The sequence below is a fragment of the Canis lupus genome, chromosome 28 (assembly GCF_003254725.2).
Source record: "Canis lupus dingo isolate Sandy chromosome 28, ASM325472v2, whole genome shotgun sequence".
Taxonomy (NCBI): Eukaryota; Metazoa; Chordata; class Mammalia; order Carnivora; family Canidae; genus Canis; species Canis lupus.
This window is the reverse complement of record NC_064270.1, coordinates 14,171,240-14,187,151: the sequence shown is the minus strand read 5'-3', so window position 1 is coordinate 14,187,151 and position 15,912 is coordinate 14,171,240. Positions and strand designations below refer to the sequence as shown.

At 35.3% G+C, this 15,912-nt stretch overlaps 1 protein-coding gene across 11 annotated transcripts in view; it reads right to left on the bottom strand.

The window, feature by feature from the left end:
• Positions 1-15,912, bottom strand: part of BTRC (beta-transducin repeat containing E3 ubiquitin protein ligase) — a 184,325-nt gene that overhangs the window by 104,979 nt on the left and 63,434 nt on the right. For 7 of the 11 annotated variants that reach the window (XM_025466960.3, XM_049102994.1, XM_025466963.3 and 4 more), the window contains one exon: positions 11,459-11,566. The exons of the other annotated variants lie outside the window; for them this stretch is intronic. In XM_025466960.3, coding sequence (XP_025322745.1) covers positions 11,459-11,566 — 108 coding nt within the window. The remainder of the gene's footprint in view (positions 1-11,458; positions 11,567-15,912) is intronic. 11 annotated transcript variants of the gene reach the window in all.

Here is a 15,912-nt window from a genome sequence, read left to right as displayed (position 1 = left end):
GAGCCACATGCTCTGGCTTATATTCACCAAAACCATGATTCAGTTTTATAATCTCACTGTAAATAGTCCATAGGCGCATTTCCAGGACTACTGGAAAAGAACCAGAGTAGGGAATACAAAAGAGATTTTGGTCAAATACTGCGTTATTTTCAAGCTGTTGGAAACCTGTACCCATTTTATCCTCATTTTACCAATTCCCCCCAAAGGACTGCACTATGCTGCAACGGAAATGCTTAAAAAAATTAATGGCCTGCCAATTAACAAATCTAGGGGATATATACAAATATTATACTAGGAATTTCCCTTATGTTTTATCACCAGTAAAGAAGCAGGCACTCGCCTAAAAACATGGCTCATGTAAAGGGCAGAAACTATAATGAACAATAGCAACTATATTTAGTAAAACTAATCATGTTACTTTCTTTCTATATAACATTATATGCTATACAAAAGCTTTATATTTACTAGTTTGAAGTAGTACACTATATATATTTGTGTATGTGTGAAACATAAAAATGAGTACCTATCCTTCTACTCTTTCCCTTCTGTTTACGACCTCTAACACAAAAAAATTAGACCAAATCAGGCTAAGACTTAACTTTTTGCTGAAGGATCATATACAAAAATGCATATATGCTTTTTTAATATCAACTTTACAGGGCACAGAATTCCAAAATAATTCATATCCAGACACGGATACTAGCTTTGCAACAAAGGTCTTCAGGATTTGAATGGTACAGCTGAGAACTTTAAAAGGCAGATGACATATAACTCAGCAAGGGAAGGTACACTGCAACATGCCATTTCATAATGATGTACTACATCTTAGACCCAAATAACTATTTCAAAAATATAATAGACTTGGTCTCCAGAGGACTGGGCCAGAGAATATAGAAAAGCTCAAGGCTACTCAACATCACTCTTAGGAAAAACAAAACTCATGGGTATCACCTCCCAATGGTAAAGTATTACAATTCTTAAGAGGCCAATGCAGCTAAACAAGTGAAGAGATGCGTCTTTTTTCCCCCTATTAAGGCTGTCATAAATAACCTGGGTTTCTCTCTCTTGTCATGAAAAAGGACAAAAAAGTTTCCTAAATGCTGCTTATCTACCAAGATTGCACATCTTGACAGTCCACATAAAATACCAAGTCTAGAACTAACACAAGGAAGAACAGCAAAACAATAAAACACTACCACATAAAGCAGAACAATAGTGAAAGAAGGTACAAATGGCTGTGGCAGTCACAAAACAACCAACAATGACGCCTGAATAGCAGAGAAAGAACTCCTATGATACTCTGGCCTCTACTCAGCACAAAGATAAGAATAACAAGAAGGTAATCTTGGAATATAAGGAAAGTAATATGTACCTCAGAGGATACAGGTCTTAACTGCCCACGGTAACAATCTGTCCGATGAGGACAGTGCAATCACAGAAGTTCCCAATACCCTTCAAGTTTTCATCAGTTCCATTGTTCTGGTCTGTGCTTCCTACCCTGGGGCAAACTCCGGTCCCTTGGGGTATCTATATTCTCTCTCTTGCCACTAGGGCTCACATTGAATTTAGAGCAATTGGGATTGATAATCCAAGATTATTTAACCTAAACAAAAACTAAGCCCTATTTATGGAGTAAAGAGCTAAACTTCTCAGAACGATTAGGGAAAAAAAAAAAATTTTAAGGAAATCTGATTGGCTCACAATAAAATAATTTGGTTTACTCTAAACGTTAGATGACAATGCACATTGGCCTGTAAATGAACATTCCCAGCATCACAGATAGGCATGTCAAAATACTCAGCAATGGAGGAATCTATTATTACAAAACTTGAAATAACTGGAGTATTTAAATAACCCAAGTGGGCACCTTGAAAGATAAATCGGTCTTAATGATTCCTCCAAGAAAGACTATTTTTTCCAGGATAAGGTAAAATGCAGCAAATTCAGTTCATTTCTCCTTTTCTTAGTGAAATTCCTCTAGACAAACATTGAAAGGGTAGAAGCTGAACAATACAGTCCAATGTTAGTTAAATGTGTTTTTAATCTATAAAACTTTCTTTTTAAGAAATGATCTTCAATAATATACTTCCAACATTTTGCATGTACTTTAATTTTGTGCCTAATCAAGCCTAAAGGGTCACTTTCAATATGCTTAATGAATTCCATCTTTTCTCTATAGACTGTGTTTATCACTACTATCATCATTTTAATTTTCCCAGTGTCTATTCTTTCATAGAATAAGAGTAAAGGGCAATAAAATAGTCAAATAATTGGACAAACATACACTGCTGTGAAGATAAAGAAGTTGACATCATTGAAACTGAACTGTTAACTGGCTGGCAGTGCCACTATTAAATAGCTTGAAATATGCATTTGTTCATCAACAAGAGTCCAAATTCAGCACACAAAATCTAACTCAGAGGGGATCATCATAGTATGAGCTGTATGACAGCCAAATGTATAAAATTTGAGGACTGCCAATAAATCAGATTCAGCATGTTCTCATTTTTTCCATGTCAATGTGTGATCTTTGGAATATTTAATTATCATGACTTCTTTCTGAATACAGTATGTGTAGGCCTACACATACATGTAGGCATCATCAGCAATTCAATGCTTGCTCTCCTCCCACTCTATGTATATTGAAAGTTTTCTTCAAATGATTTAAGTCTATTCATTCCTTCAGCAAAAATTCATCAAGTACATACTTTGTATCAAGCACTGTACTTGATACTGGAAATATAAAATGAGCAAAACATAGTCCTACTCTCAAGAAACTCAGTCTAGTGAGAGAACAGTTGAAATAGCAGATCAGTGCTATGACAGGGGTATCTATTGCATGCCCTGGGTACATTTGCTCTGATGAGGTTAAGGGGGAGGGTGAAAAGATCTGCGAGGACCTTTATCCTAGAGGTAAAACTACTTGAGTTGAATCATGGAGATGAGTAAGTAGCCAGGTAGATAAATGTGGGAGGTAGGGGTTAGGGAGGATAGGTGATTTCTGTAGGGTTTTCTGTAGGGTTTTCTACGGAGAACAAAATTTGCAAAGACACAGATACATAAGAGAACACAGCACCTTTGGCGAACTATAAATTTGAAATGGCTAGAATTACATGAGAGGGAAGTGGTGGCAAGCTGCTAATCAATTACATGAATGGTAAACCAAGTTCAAATTATGTTTAATTTACAAAGATGAGCGACTGGCCATGAGGTAAAGAGTGACAGAAATCAATGTAACTGGCTAATAATGAATGTAGAATTTGGACAAGAATAAGTCATAGTTAAAATTCAAAAGTATTAGTTTCAATAAAGTGGTAATATCTAGGAGGACACTTAAAATATTTCCTTTATTCTATTTGTCTGTATATAATATCAAAACTAATTTTTATATAATTTCATAATAAAATGGAATAGAAAATATTTTGAAACTAAACTACATTTGCCCAGACATGCCTGTGTGTGTATACACAGGCATGCACAAAGAGATGTCATTCTGGATTAAAGGAAACTAACATGATGATTATCTTAAAGTGTAAGGATTATGGGTGACACTTCCTTATGTATATATTTACCAAATAATGTATATATTCTACAATAAGCAATAAAATAGTTTTATAAGCAGGGGAAAATGTGTTTTCCCACACAACAAAATAAAAGCATTTTTTATTTGTCCCTAAATGTGAACTAATGTAAAGGCTATAGCTGGGATAGCATAGATCAAATGTCAACATATGCACAAAAAAGAACTGATATTTTATTAAACAGAAATTATGCTGTACTGAGATTATTCATGTACAATGGGGGAGTATTACCTAGGGCTTGATAAGCACTTTTGTAATGGGAAAATATTTCTTAATGATATTATTTTCTGATAAGATTTGAATGTTAGTTGATATTCAGTATGGTAAGCCATATTGCCCTAAAACTGCAAATGTAAAATGAAGATTTACATACATACATTCTGAATAATGCTTAATTTTTCTAGTATTGTTCCATTCTAACATTTCATTTAACAGATGGTTAAGATTTAGTAAACCTCTAAATATTGCTAAACAATAAAATACACTGTATTTCCTAAAGTCAACCCCCAACAATTTTAACCTTGGACAAGGGACCCTTGCTAATATTAAAATATTATATGGTTCATTTAGCTCAAGATTTCCCTAAAATACTATAGCTATACTTGACACCTATTCTAAGTGGTGTCAAGTCATATAAATCTAGTTATATTCTTACTGTTAGAATTTCTCTTCTCTTTCAGTGTCTAAAGAAAATAAAGAATCTTAATTACTCAGCTATTTTCAAGTACTTTCTCTCTATTGCTCATTCTCATTTAATATCAGACAATAAGATCACCACTTGCTGAGGATGAGCAAATGATTCTAAATACATCCACTGTTAATCAACAGAAATCCTCTTAATCACCCATATACTCTCCAGGACAAACTAATGGAATGATGAAAATGAAAATATATTCAAATTATCTACGTCCTTATCTAGGTCCTCACAGGATCTATTTAAACAATATTTTCAGCATCTTTTCTAAAGTCACTTGTTTAAAATGTATGGCGTGAAATACTAATAATCAAACCATTGCAATGTTAACACTTCATCTGAGTTACTGATGATAACCCAACAAACTCAATAATGAGTCCAAGGCTCTTCTTTTTCTATTGTCACAGAATTTTGGCTTTGAAAGTATTTCAAACTTATTAAAGAATGCAATAATTTCAAAGAAAAAAATACAAGGAAGCTATTACCAGTTCACTTCCTTAAACACATTTGACCATATTACTTAAAAGAAGTATTTCTTCTGGGATAACGACTTTGAAGAACTACTTGATGTCTCTCTTCTTTAAGTTTTTTTTTTTTAATTTATTTATGATAGTCACAGAAAGAGAGAGAGAGGCAGAGACACAGGCAGAGGGAGAAGCAGGCTCCATGCACCGGGAGCCCAATGTGGAATTCGATCCCGGGTCTCCAGGATCGTGCCCTGGGCCAAAGGCAGGCGCCAAACCGCTGCACCACCCAGGGATCCCTCTTCTTTAAGTTTTTATTTAAATTCCAGTTAGTTAATATACAGTGTAATATTAGTTTCAGTGTACAATATAGTGATTCAACACTTCCATATAATACCCAGTGCTCATCATAGCAAGTGCATTCCTTAATACTCATCACCATCCCCCACCTTCCCTCTGGTAACCAATTTTTCTCTATATATAATCTATTTCTTTATTTGCTTCTCTCTCCCTCTCCTTTGCTCATTTGTTCTGTTTCTTACATGAATGAAATCATACGGTATTTGTCTTTCTGCATTATTTCATGTAGGCTAATACTCTCTAGCTCCATCCATGTTGCTGCAAATGGCAAGACTTCTTTTTTTTTTTTAAGACTTCTTTTTTATAGCTGAGTAATATCCCATTGTTTATGTATGTGTATAGATAGATAGATAGATAGATAGATATACTGAGGCAAATGGTAAGATTTCATTCTTTTTTATAGCTAAGTAATATCCCATTGTGTGTGTATGCGTGTATGCGTGTGTGTGTGTGTGTGTGTGTGTGGATAAAGAAGATGTGACCATTCATCAGTTAATGGACACTTGGGCTATTTCCACTTGACTGTCTCTTTAACAGTTAAAAATATACTTTATTTTATGACCCAGTAATTCCATTCTTAGGCATTTACCAAGAGAAATAAAAACACAGGTCCACAAAAAGATTCGTACAAACTATAAATAGTAGCTTTATTCATAATAGTAAAAAAAAATGGAAACAATCCAAATGTCTATCAATAAACAAATGGATAAACACACTGTGGTACAGTAATACAATGGAACATATTCAACAATAAGAAAATAAATTACTGATAAACCTAACAAAATGAACAAATGTCAAAAACATCTTGATAAAAAAAAGACACAAAATAATGTATCCTAATATGAGTTTATTTATATGAAGTTGAAGAATAGGTAAAAACTAATCTTTGGCGGCAAATCAGAATAGTCATTGCATAGTGGAGAGGAGTACTAATTGGAAAAAGTTACAAAGGAACTTTCTCAGATTATGAAAATGTTCTGTATCTTGAGAAAGAAGTTACATAAACATACAGATTTGTGAAACTCATCCAAGAGTACACTTTAGATCAGTGTATTTCACCAGGTGTAAATTTTACATTAACAAAAATCTAAATAGGTAAATAAAATAAAACCCAAATTAGAAAGATGTAAATGTACTAAGACTGTTGTAATTCTTGTAATGGGAACAGGAAAGAACAGATTTAAATCCTGTTACCTGCTAACTTAGCCAGGAATCTTGAGCATGTGTGCACACTGAACCTGACAGAACTGATTGAATTTACAGAATAAAATCAGAATATAAGCATTTCTTCCATTTTTTTAAAAGATTTTATTTATTTATTCATGAGAGAGAGAGAGAGAGAGACAGAGAGAGAGGCAGAGACACAGGCAGAGGGAGAAGCAGGCTCTATGCAGGGAGCCCAACGTGAGACTGGATCCTGGGTCTCCAGGATCACGCCCTGGGCTGAAAGCAGCGCTAAACCGCTGAGCCACCCAGGCTGCCCCATTTCTTCCATTTTTGCTACATAAGACATAATGATGAGAAAAATAAACATTCATACCTATAGCAATATTGAGAAAAGTAAAATTTTCTTATCAATACCTGAACCAAGAGTAGGCTTCCCTGTAACACAAAACTGGGGTACAAAGAATGAAAAAAAATAAGACTTTATTTAATAGTATATCATTTTATACCAAGGTGAAAAACAGCCTCCAAACCTATCCTCTGTGCACTTTTCCAATAATGTAAAACCCATTCGTTGCCAGACACTATTCTAAACTTAAGTCATTTAATTTTAACAGCTCAATAAGAGATCATGCCCATTTTACTGACAAAAAAAAAAAAAAAAACAACAACAACAACAAAAAACACCCTAGGTAGAAAGAGGTCAAATACTTGCCCAAAGTCATATCCAACAGAGCCGGGCTCAAATCTCAAGCAGTCTGGCATCAGGGCCCAAGCTCATAACCTCTACGCTATAAAACAGCCTTTGGTCTACTTTTCTTTTCTTTTCTTTCTTTCTTTCTTTCTTTCTTTCTTTCTTTCTTTCTTTCTTTCTTTCTTTCTCTCTCTTTCTCTCTCTCTCTTTCTCTCTCTTTCTTTCTTTCTTTCTTTCTTTCTTTCTTTCTTTCTTTCTTTCTTTCTTTCTTTCTTTCTTTCTTTCTTTATGATAGTCACACAGAGAGAGAGAGAGAGAGAGGCAGAGACACAGGCAGAGGGAGAAGCAGGCTCCATGCACCGGGAGCCCGACGTGGGACTCGATCCCGGTCTCCAGGATCGCGCCCCAGGCCAAAGGCAGGCGCCAACCCACTGCGCCACCCAGGGATCCCCTGGTCTACTTTTCTAACATGTTTCTTAAGCACCTCTTTCCTGCCTGTGCAACACAGTTTCATTCCTGCAATATACTTCAAGGCCCATGTACCAAATCTATCCCTGATTTTTCCAGCAAAATCTCTAAACTGACTTTTCTCCAAATATATCCTAGAAGTAATAACTTACAAGGGGACTCAAAAACATTCTTAAAATAGGTATTTGTTGATATTTAAGACCAAACAGAGAAAGTCCTGCATTACAGGGACAAATTTCAGAATTCTTTCCTAATGACTTGAAATTTAAGATTGCTTTAGACCAAATGAAAATTTGAATTTTTTTTCATATCTTGGTGTTGAAGTCAGAGGAATTTGTACAATTTTTAATTGTATATGATTATCTTTACCACTGATCTAATATAGTTCAAATCATCAGTATTTACTGGGCCCCAAATACTAAAAAACACTCTACAGAACACTGTGCAGGTCGATTGATAAATACAAGAGATTGCTTCTTCTTTCAAGGAATTTTCTAGCACAGCATTTTTCATGCTAAGCTAGAATATGTTAACTACCTAGAGTCTACCAAATTTCCAGTCCCTACATCCCAGGGTGAAAAGAAGCATCTCACTGCGATCTGCCAAACCCAAAGTCATAATGATTTTTTTCTCCCTCATTTCCTCCTATCGATTTTGTAACTGTAGCTCATATGTAGGTCTATGATCCAATCTGAGTTAATTTTTTATATTTATGCTATGTACATTTATTTGTATATATATGTTATATAATAGTTGAGGTTCATTATTTTGCACATAGATGTTCCAGCATGATTTGCTGAAAAGATTGAGACCAATGCATTTTAATCTAACAGAGCACAAAATTTGATATGGTTTCAGATTCTATACTGCAACTAATCTTTAAGAATTACAAGATTAAGCCTCTGCCTACTCAGCAGGGACTCTGCTTCTCCCCACCCTACTCATGTGCATATGCACTCTCTCTCTCTCAACCTCTCAAATAAATAAATAAATCTTTATACATAATAAAAAAAATAAATGCAAATCTGATCAGGTCAAACTTGTGTTTAAGTCCAACTTTTCAATAGCTTACCGCTCTTCTTAGCATCAAGGCTAAGATGCCCCACAAATCCCGCATGATCAAGCTTCTCAATCTTTCCTAGCTCCATTCTCCTTCTTCTCTGAAATAATAGTATTTTTCCAGTAAAGTCCTTAAATGTACCAAGCTCCATTTGGCCCCAAGGTCTTTGCATTGCCTCTTTCTCAGGCCTGAAATGTTTCTCCCTTCCTCCCTTGTGCTTAGTTAATTCCTACTCATCCTGGAGATTTTAACTCAAACATTTTTTTTTAAGATTTTATTTATTCATTCATGAGACACAGAGAGTCAGAGACATAGGCAGAGGGAGAGGCAGGCTCCTCACAGGGAGCCCAATGCAGAACTCGATCCTGGGACTCCAGGATCACACCCTGAATCGAAGGCAGACACTTAACCACTGAGCCACCTAGGCACCCCAACTCAAAAATTTATTATCTGATCTTCCTTACTCCCACCCTTGGGTTAGATCAGATTCATTTATATATTCTTATGGCTGCCTGCACATTTCTCTCATAGGATTTTTCAGTTTGGGAGTTTATACTCTGGGTATTATGTGATTTAAAAGAAATATAGCGGGATCCCTGGGTGGCGCAGCGGTTTGGCGCCTGCCTTTGGCCCAGGGCGCGATCCTGGAGACCCAGGATCGAATCCCACATCAGGCTCCCGGTGCATGGAGCCTGCTTCTCCCTCTGCCTATGTCTCTGCCTCTCTCTCTCTCTCTGTGACTATCATAAATAAATAAAAATTAAAAAAAAAAATTTATAAAAAAAAAATAAAAAAAATAAAAGAAATATAGCAATTATACACATAACTATTAAATAAAATTTTGTCTATGTGTTATATGCATTTTTTTAAAGATCTATAGTTCTCATCAGATACTCAAAGGAGTCCCTGACCCCTGTGTAGTAATGAATTAACCTCATCCAAAGACAGGTCTGGTCTTTGTTTTGGCTAATGGAAGGTATATCTAGGCCTCTGGAACTTATTACCTAGGAGGACAGTCTTTCTTTCCCTGAGGATTTTGGCCACTGGACAAATTTGATTTATAGTGGGGGCCTTGAGCCATACTTTCCAGTTCCAATCTCAAGAGGAAATGAAGGCTGAAAGAATTAGTTGACCACAGAAGGGGCTAGAGACTAAGAGACAGCCATGCAGGCAGTTTGTAATTGGGCCCCCAAACAAAAACTCCAGACATCAAAGACTTGGGTAAATCTCCCTAGTTGGCTGTGCCCTGTGTGTACTGTCATATACTGTGGCCAGGGCATGAATCTATGGGGAGATAATGATAGGAACTTCTATATTTGGTCCCTTCGAAAATCTGCCCATATGTCTCTCTTTTGGCTAATTTTAACCTGTTTCTCACCCTGTAATAAGCTAAGTATAACAACTTTCAGAGTTCTGTTGAGTCCTTTCTAGTTAACTATCAAACATAAATGGGGTCATGGGGCTCCTGAACTTGCAACTGGTGTCTGAAACGAGGACAGTCTTGAAGTGACTGTTGTCTTAGACTTTGTAGTTTAGCTAAACTTATTACAACCCTAAAAAGATTAAAAACCCACAGGTTAGACCATGAGTTCTTCAAGAGCAGAAACTTTACCAATACAATATGCAGCCAAAAAATTTAAATACTTGAAATAAATGGATACTGACAGGATGACAACATTCTCTAATAACAACAATAATATTAATGATGATGAAGACAATAAAAACAGCAGCCATTTACTGCATGCCTTTACTGTAGTCCCCATGTACAGACGAGGAACATAAGGATGAAGGTGAAATGACTTGCTCAAGATCATACTAGTCACAAAGACAGTATAGAAGCTCTGATTTAACTAATATTAAGTGCATTTTCATATATTGTATCTCCTAAGGCAAGCAAAGGAAGTTTAATATCATGTTTTACAAAGGACAAACAGAAATAGGTACCTAGCATTATCACCACTAAATAGTATCATTAAAGACTAGCAATTGTTAGCACAGTTCAGGAATGTAGAATACTGAATTTCCTCTCTTTTAACTAAGACTACAGTCATAAGCACTCTGATGCTTGCTTAAAGCTTGCATTTGAAATTCTTCTAAATAGAATATGAGCTACATAGGTTAAAAACAAACAAAAAGTTAACTCGTGTATTATTATCAAATGCTAAAACACAAATTGAAATACCTCAGGTGGACAGATAACATTTCTGCCAAGAAAATCACTATATATAGACCCAAATCTGTAAACTATGGGCATCAAGCTCTTTCTTAGATTTTTCTCTACAAATGTTCCATTCTCTCTAAAGATTTCTCTCACAACCTAGAAATGTCCTAATTGCCTCTAAGAAAGGCTAAAGGAAACTAGAATCTGTCAGTTCATGTAAGACCAGCTGCACTATTTCAAGGAATATTGTACTCAAAGGTCTTAAAAGGCCTTTCTACCTTGAAACTAGACCTGTTAATTAAGAGACAAATAAATGCAGATCTTACCCCAAAATATATAAAGGAGGATAGTAACCAGGAAACACTCTGAATTAGAGCACTGTTTATTTTTAATAATTATAAGAAAAACACAAGAAGGTGTTCAATTAGTTGTGATTAATTAAAATTAATTACATTAATTAATTACATTAATTGGCTTTCTATAGATCCAGAGCAAACATTACATAATAAATGCTATTTGTTGAAATTATTTTAAAATTCACTATCATAGTTGTACTAAATATGAAAACCAATAGTCATGTTGTGCTATGTCAATTCTGGCAAACCAATTACAATAATAAAAACGTCTTAAGAGTGGATTAGTCCGGGTCTACATTAAAAAATGAATCATTAAAGGAGTACTGAGTGATGTGAAATACAGGCAATATGAAAGAGAAAGTGAACAGAAGTAAAGCATAGGAAAGAAGGAGGACACACTAATGAATTAGACATACACTAATGCCCGCAAATAACCCACAGAGACAGAGAAAGTACCTGGAAAGCTGTGAGTGCGCCAGTCCCTGGGTTATACAGGCATCGCAGCGAAGGCATGCTGTCCGCCAGGCTGGAGCAGCCCAGCCACAGAGACCTGGGCATAGAGCACTGCAGAGAGAGGACAACTATGAGATGGGACAGTATGAGACAGGATGGCACAGATTACAGGAATTTTCAAGGCTTGGCTGAATGCAATATTCCAGTTGCAGTTGGCCTTTCTGATAGAAACATATTCAAGAAACATACTGCTTACTAGTCCTAACCCCAGAGAGTACCTTGAAAGAGACACCAGTAGCCAAAAGGCAAAGGGAAAGAAAGGAGGTTAAAGGTCAAAAAAAACATAAATATTTAGTAAAAATTTTTGTCTCTGTTCTTTTATGTATGAGTCTAAAGAAAATCTACTTAATCCAATTAATCAATTATTTTCCTCTGTACACTTCATCTCTCATAAATTCACCACAGGGTGAAATACTGTATAAACTAAACAGAAAAAGGAACACTTCACAGTAATTTCATTATTAGGAAGGTTAAATTAGAAAGTAAAATACAATAGGAAAGTTTTGTTTTGTTTTAGAAGGTGGGGAGAAGGAAAGAGAACGCGTTATACCCCCACAGTTTTGACAGCAACTAACTCTGCAGTTTGCATATGTTTTATGTATCTTGTTAGTCTGCTATTCATTAACCAAAATGCATAGTTACCAGAGCAGCTGCCTCTTCATCTTTCCAGATGGATTGGGGAGGGGGAGGGGGCAACCCAAACAGAAGGGAAAACAACAACAAAGAAAGAAAAAGTGACAAGGACAGAAAAAGAGAGAACCCCAAAAAGTTGCTGGTATTAAAATCTTCTAAATAAAAAGGTATGTGTGAGTGTAAGTATACATATAATGTATTCACTAGGGAAAAAAGGTAGGAATGATTTCTAGTAACACTAAACAGTTTTAGTGTTGTTGCTCCTATAATCTTATAAAACACTCCATCTTTTTAAAAGAATTTTTACATTCTTCAAGTTTCTCTAAATGTATCCCAAGCTAAGGTTTTTTTTTCCCCCAAGCTAAGGTTTAATCCATCAACAATCTAAGAGTACCACATAAACTAAATACCTGATCAAACCACATATAAAAACAAGAATACATATTTTAAAACATAGCAGTCAATATACATAATATTAAAATTGAAATTTTAAGTCTTAAAATATTTAATATCATGATGGGAGTTTTTTATTCTTAAAATGTTCTAGTTATAGAAATTAATATTAGAAAACAAAATATGGTATTCATTGTTCATACTGTCTGTAACTGATATTAAGGATAGTGTGCTACAAAGACTCCAAAAAAATGATCTGGTCTAGATCCTGCTTTGAGGTCATTATTTCCTCATTTTAAGTTAAGGTGATTAATGCCCAGGAAAAATCGAAGTTTGTATCCGTGAACATGTATTTAAAAAGTAGAGAAGTAGGAACTGGAATGCTGGCCCATTGCTTCTTTAGTGCAGAACTCTTCTTCCTGCCTCCATGCATCCCTAGGTCATGATGTGGAGATATCAGACTTCGAAGAAGGCTATTTGCTGAAGACATTACTGGATAGCACACCAACCACAACAGCTACACTGCTTTAAACTACTACAACAACCTCCTAACTTTGTTCACTGTTTCCAATGTTTCTTCACCTCAAGCTATAATCCATTTTACAAACAGCAGCTAAATAGAATAATTGTGTTCACCTTACTATCATGTCACTATCACCAATAATTCATAATGGCTCCCTGTATCTATTGTATGAAATCCAAGCACTCTATTGATCGGATCTTTCCCTACTGCCTACATTAACTCACCTTCTCTGTCCTTCTAATTGGTCCTGGTGCTCTAGCTAATACCTAACTTGGTATCTTGTTTAAATACCCATCTTACTTCCATCCTGTGAACTTGTAATTTCCTTCTCCCTTTTACCCTGCCAATGTACGTCTCTCATTTACTTCAACTCTCCTTAGAACTATTTATACTAATTTCAGTCTTATTCAGTAGTTCTCAGGAGACAGTCTCATGTTGTCAGAAGGCAATAGGAGAATAAGAGAGAGTAGGACAAAAAATTGTTTTCCTTAAGAATCACTGTTCTCTGAAAAAAAAAAAATAACTGTTCTCCTATTACAGCTCTACATTGGAAGCAAGTTCTTTGCTAAAATAATTTTTATAAGTAAACGATGTTAAAAATTTCTAAATCTAATGTTTTTAGTCATTCATTCAACAAGGATTTATTGAGCATTTTCCTTGTACTGTTCTAGGCATGAGGAATAGAACAATGAACAAGAGACAAAAATCCATTCTAGTGACATTCTCTCAAACTTAAATTCTTCTATGTTTAAAATCATTAATATAAAAAAAACAATTTGTTGTTAGTTCCTCTTGTGGTTAATGAAAGACATTGCATATTATTAAGCAGTTGGTTAAAGTTCTCTGGATGTTAGGCAGAAGAAAAGTCTCATTCTGAAGGTGGGACTGAATTTCAGAAAAGTAGGGGAGTGAATCGAAGTGAAAATAAATTTAAAAAGAAAATGAAAATACAGAAGAGGAAAAAAAGAAATGGTACAAAGAAAAAGCAATAGGCATAAGAAGACAGTTTCCCTTCCTCTCTTCCCTTCAAAAGAGGTAGATGGCTCATATACTTTTAGCCATACTGAAGCCATCTGCAAAATCTCTTCTTTTTATTAAATATATTTATATTTGTGAACACTCCTTGGTAAGTTTTTAAAATATTCCTCTTTGCAACATTTCATCTCCTTCATTTTATATTAGATCCTGTGTTATTGCTGCAGTATGTCCTTGATTAATTACTATGTCTTTCCTTACTATTGGTCATCTTTATGCTCTTCCTTACTCATTCATTCTATCCTCCATCAACACTCCTAACTAAGAATTTGAAAGGACTTACCTCATCCCTTAAACTAAAATTTCAAGATAAAACTATAATCAATAATGAGCCACAAACACCCAAGAAAGCCACTAGAAATACTGGTGTGATTTCTAAAATAGCATTAACTTGCAAACACCACACAGAGGATGCATTTTCGATTATTACAAGACAATTGGTGTGGATCTGAAAACTGCGCTTGCATATAGTCAGATCTGCACATTATCATAAGATTTTATATATTATAGCTCAATTTAAAAACCAATTTTCAAATTGGTTTGTATTGTAACAATTAATCTTGTCTATACTGGTAAATGTCACTTAAAAACATTGAGGAAAAAAATATAATCACAAAATTAATGGAATAGGCTATAACTCCTACACTACTACCTCTTTCCCTTCTACACATTTAGGAGCATTTTCTAAAGGAAGGGGAAAATCAAAAGAAATTTGGGCAAGAAGTAACAGGGTGGAAAGTAGTGATATTTTGGTTACTATTCTTATATTTCTATATATTTTAGGGACATCCTGATTCATCAATTTCTGACAAAGATCTACATCCGTTCTATTCTCCCCATGTTTAATACACAATCCCCTTTAAAACTTACCTTTAACCTGAAAAGCACAAATAGTTTTCTACTTAAAACACAAAAGTTGGGATCCCTGGGTGGTTCATTGAGCCTGGGTGGCTCAATGGTTGCCTGCCTTTGGCCCGGAGTGTGGTCCTGGAGACCGGGGATCGAATCCCATGTCAGGCTCCCTGCATGGAGCCTGCTTCTCCCTCTGCCTGTGTCTCTGCCTTTCACTCTGTGTCTATCATGAATAAATAGATAAAATCTTAAAAAAAAAAACCACACACACATACACACAAAAGTTTAGGCTGCAAAATATTTAAATTTCTAAGGTTTCCTCTCTAGATCTAAAAAAAATTTAATTAAAAAAAAAGCAGGTTCTAAACCAAACTGTAACCTAACAACTATAGTTTCATGTTTAAATATTTAACTTTTATTAACTGTTAAAAGACTTGTGAATGACCTATTCCTTAAATGTTTCTCCTACACAATCTCAAAAGCTACAACCAAGTTTATATCACATATGTGCCTTCATCCTATACAAATCCAGCCCTACACTGCATATAATCTGTCTTGTCAGCTCATTCCCCACTTGACCTCACTCCAAACTAACTCTACTTTGCAAAAATCAAAGAAAGTTGAAGACTATATTATTACAACTAAATTTTATTAACCAATTGAATACGTTTACTAGCTTTTGAAAAGCAGACACAGCATTTTAAAAAATGCTTGAACATGTTTTCTACTACTTGGAAGAATCAGAAAGAGATTGAAATGTTGCAACAAAGGGCCTCCAGTGCTTCAAGAAGAATATACTATCTAGTGCCCTTCAGGTTCAACAGTACAAATTCATTTTCACAGAGAACAGTTGAAAACCTTGACTCCTCCCCGCACTTGGCTGCCTGGAGAAAAGTCACAGTTCCTCTTCACTGACAGAGGGCCCTGCAGGCAAAGGGCTGGCCTCAGCATTTACTATATG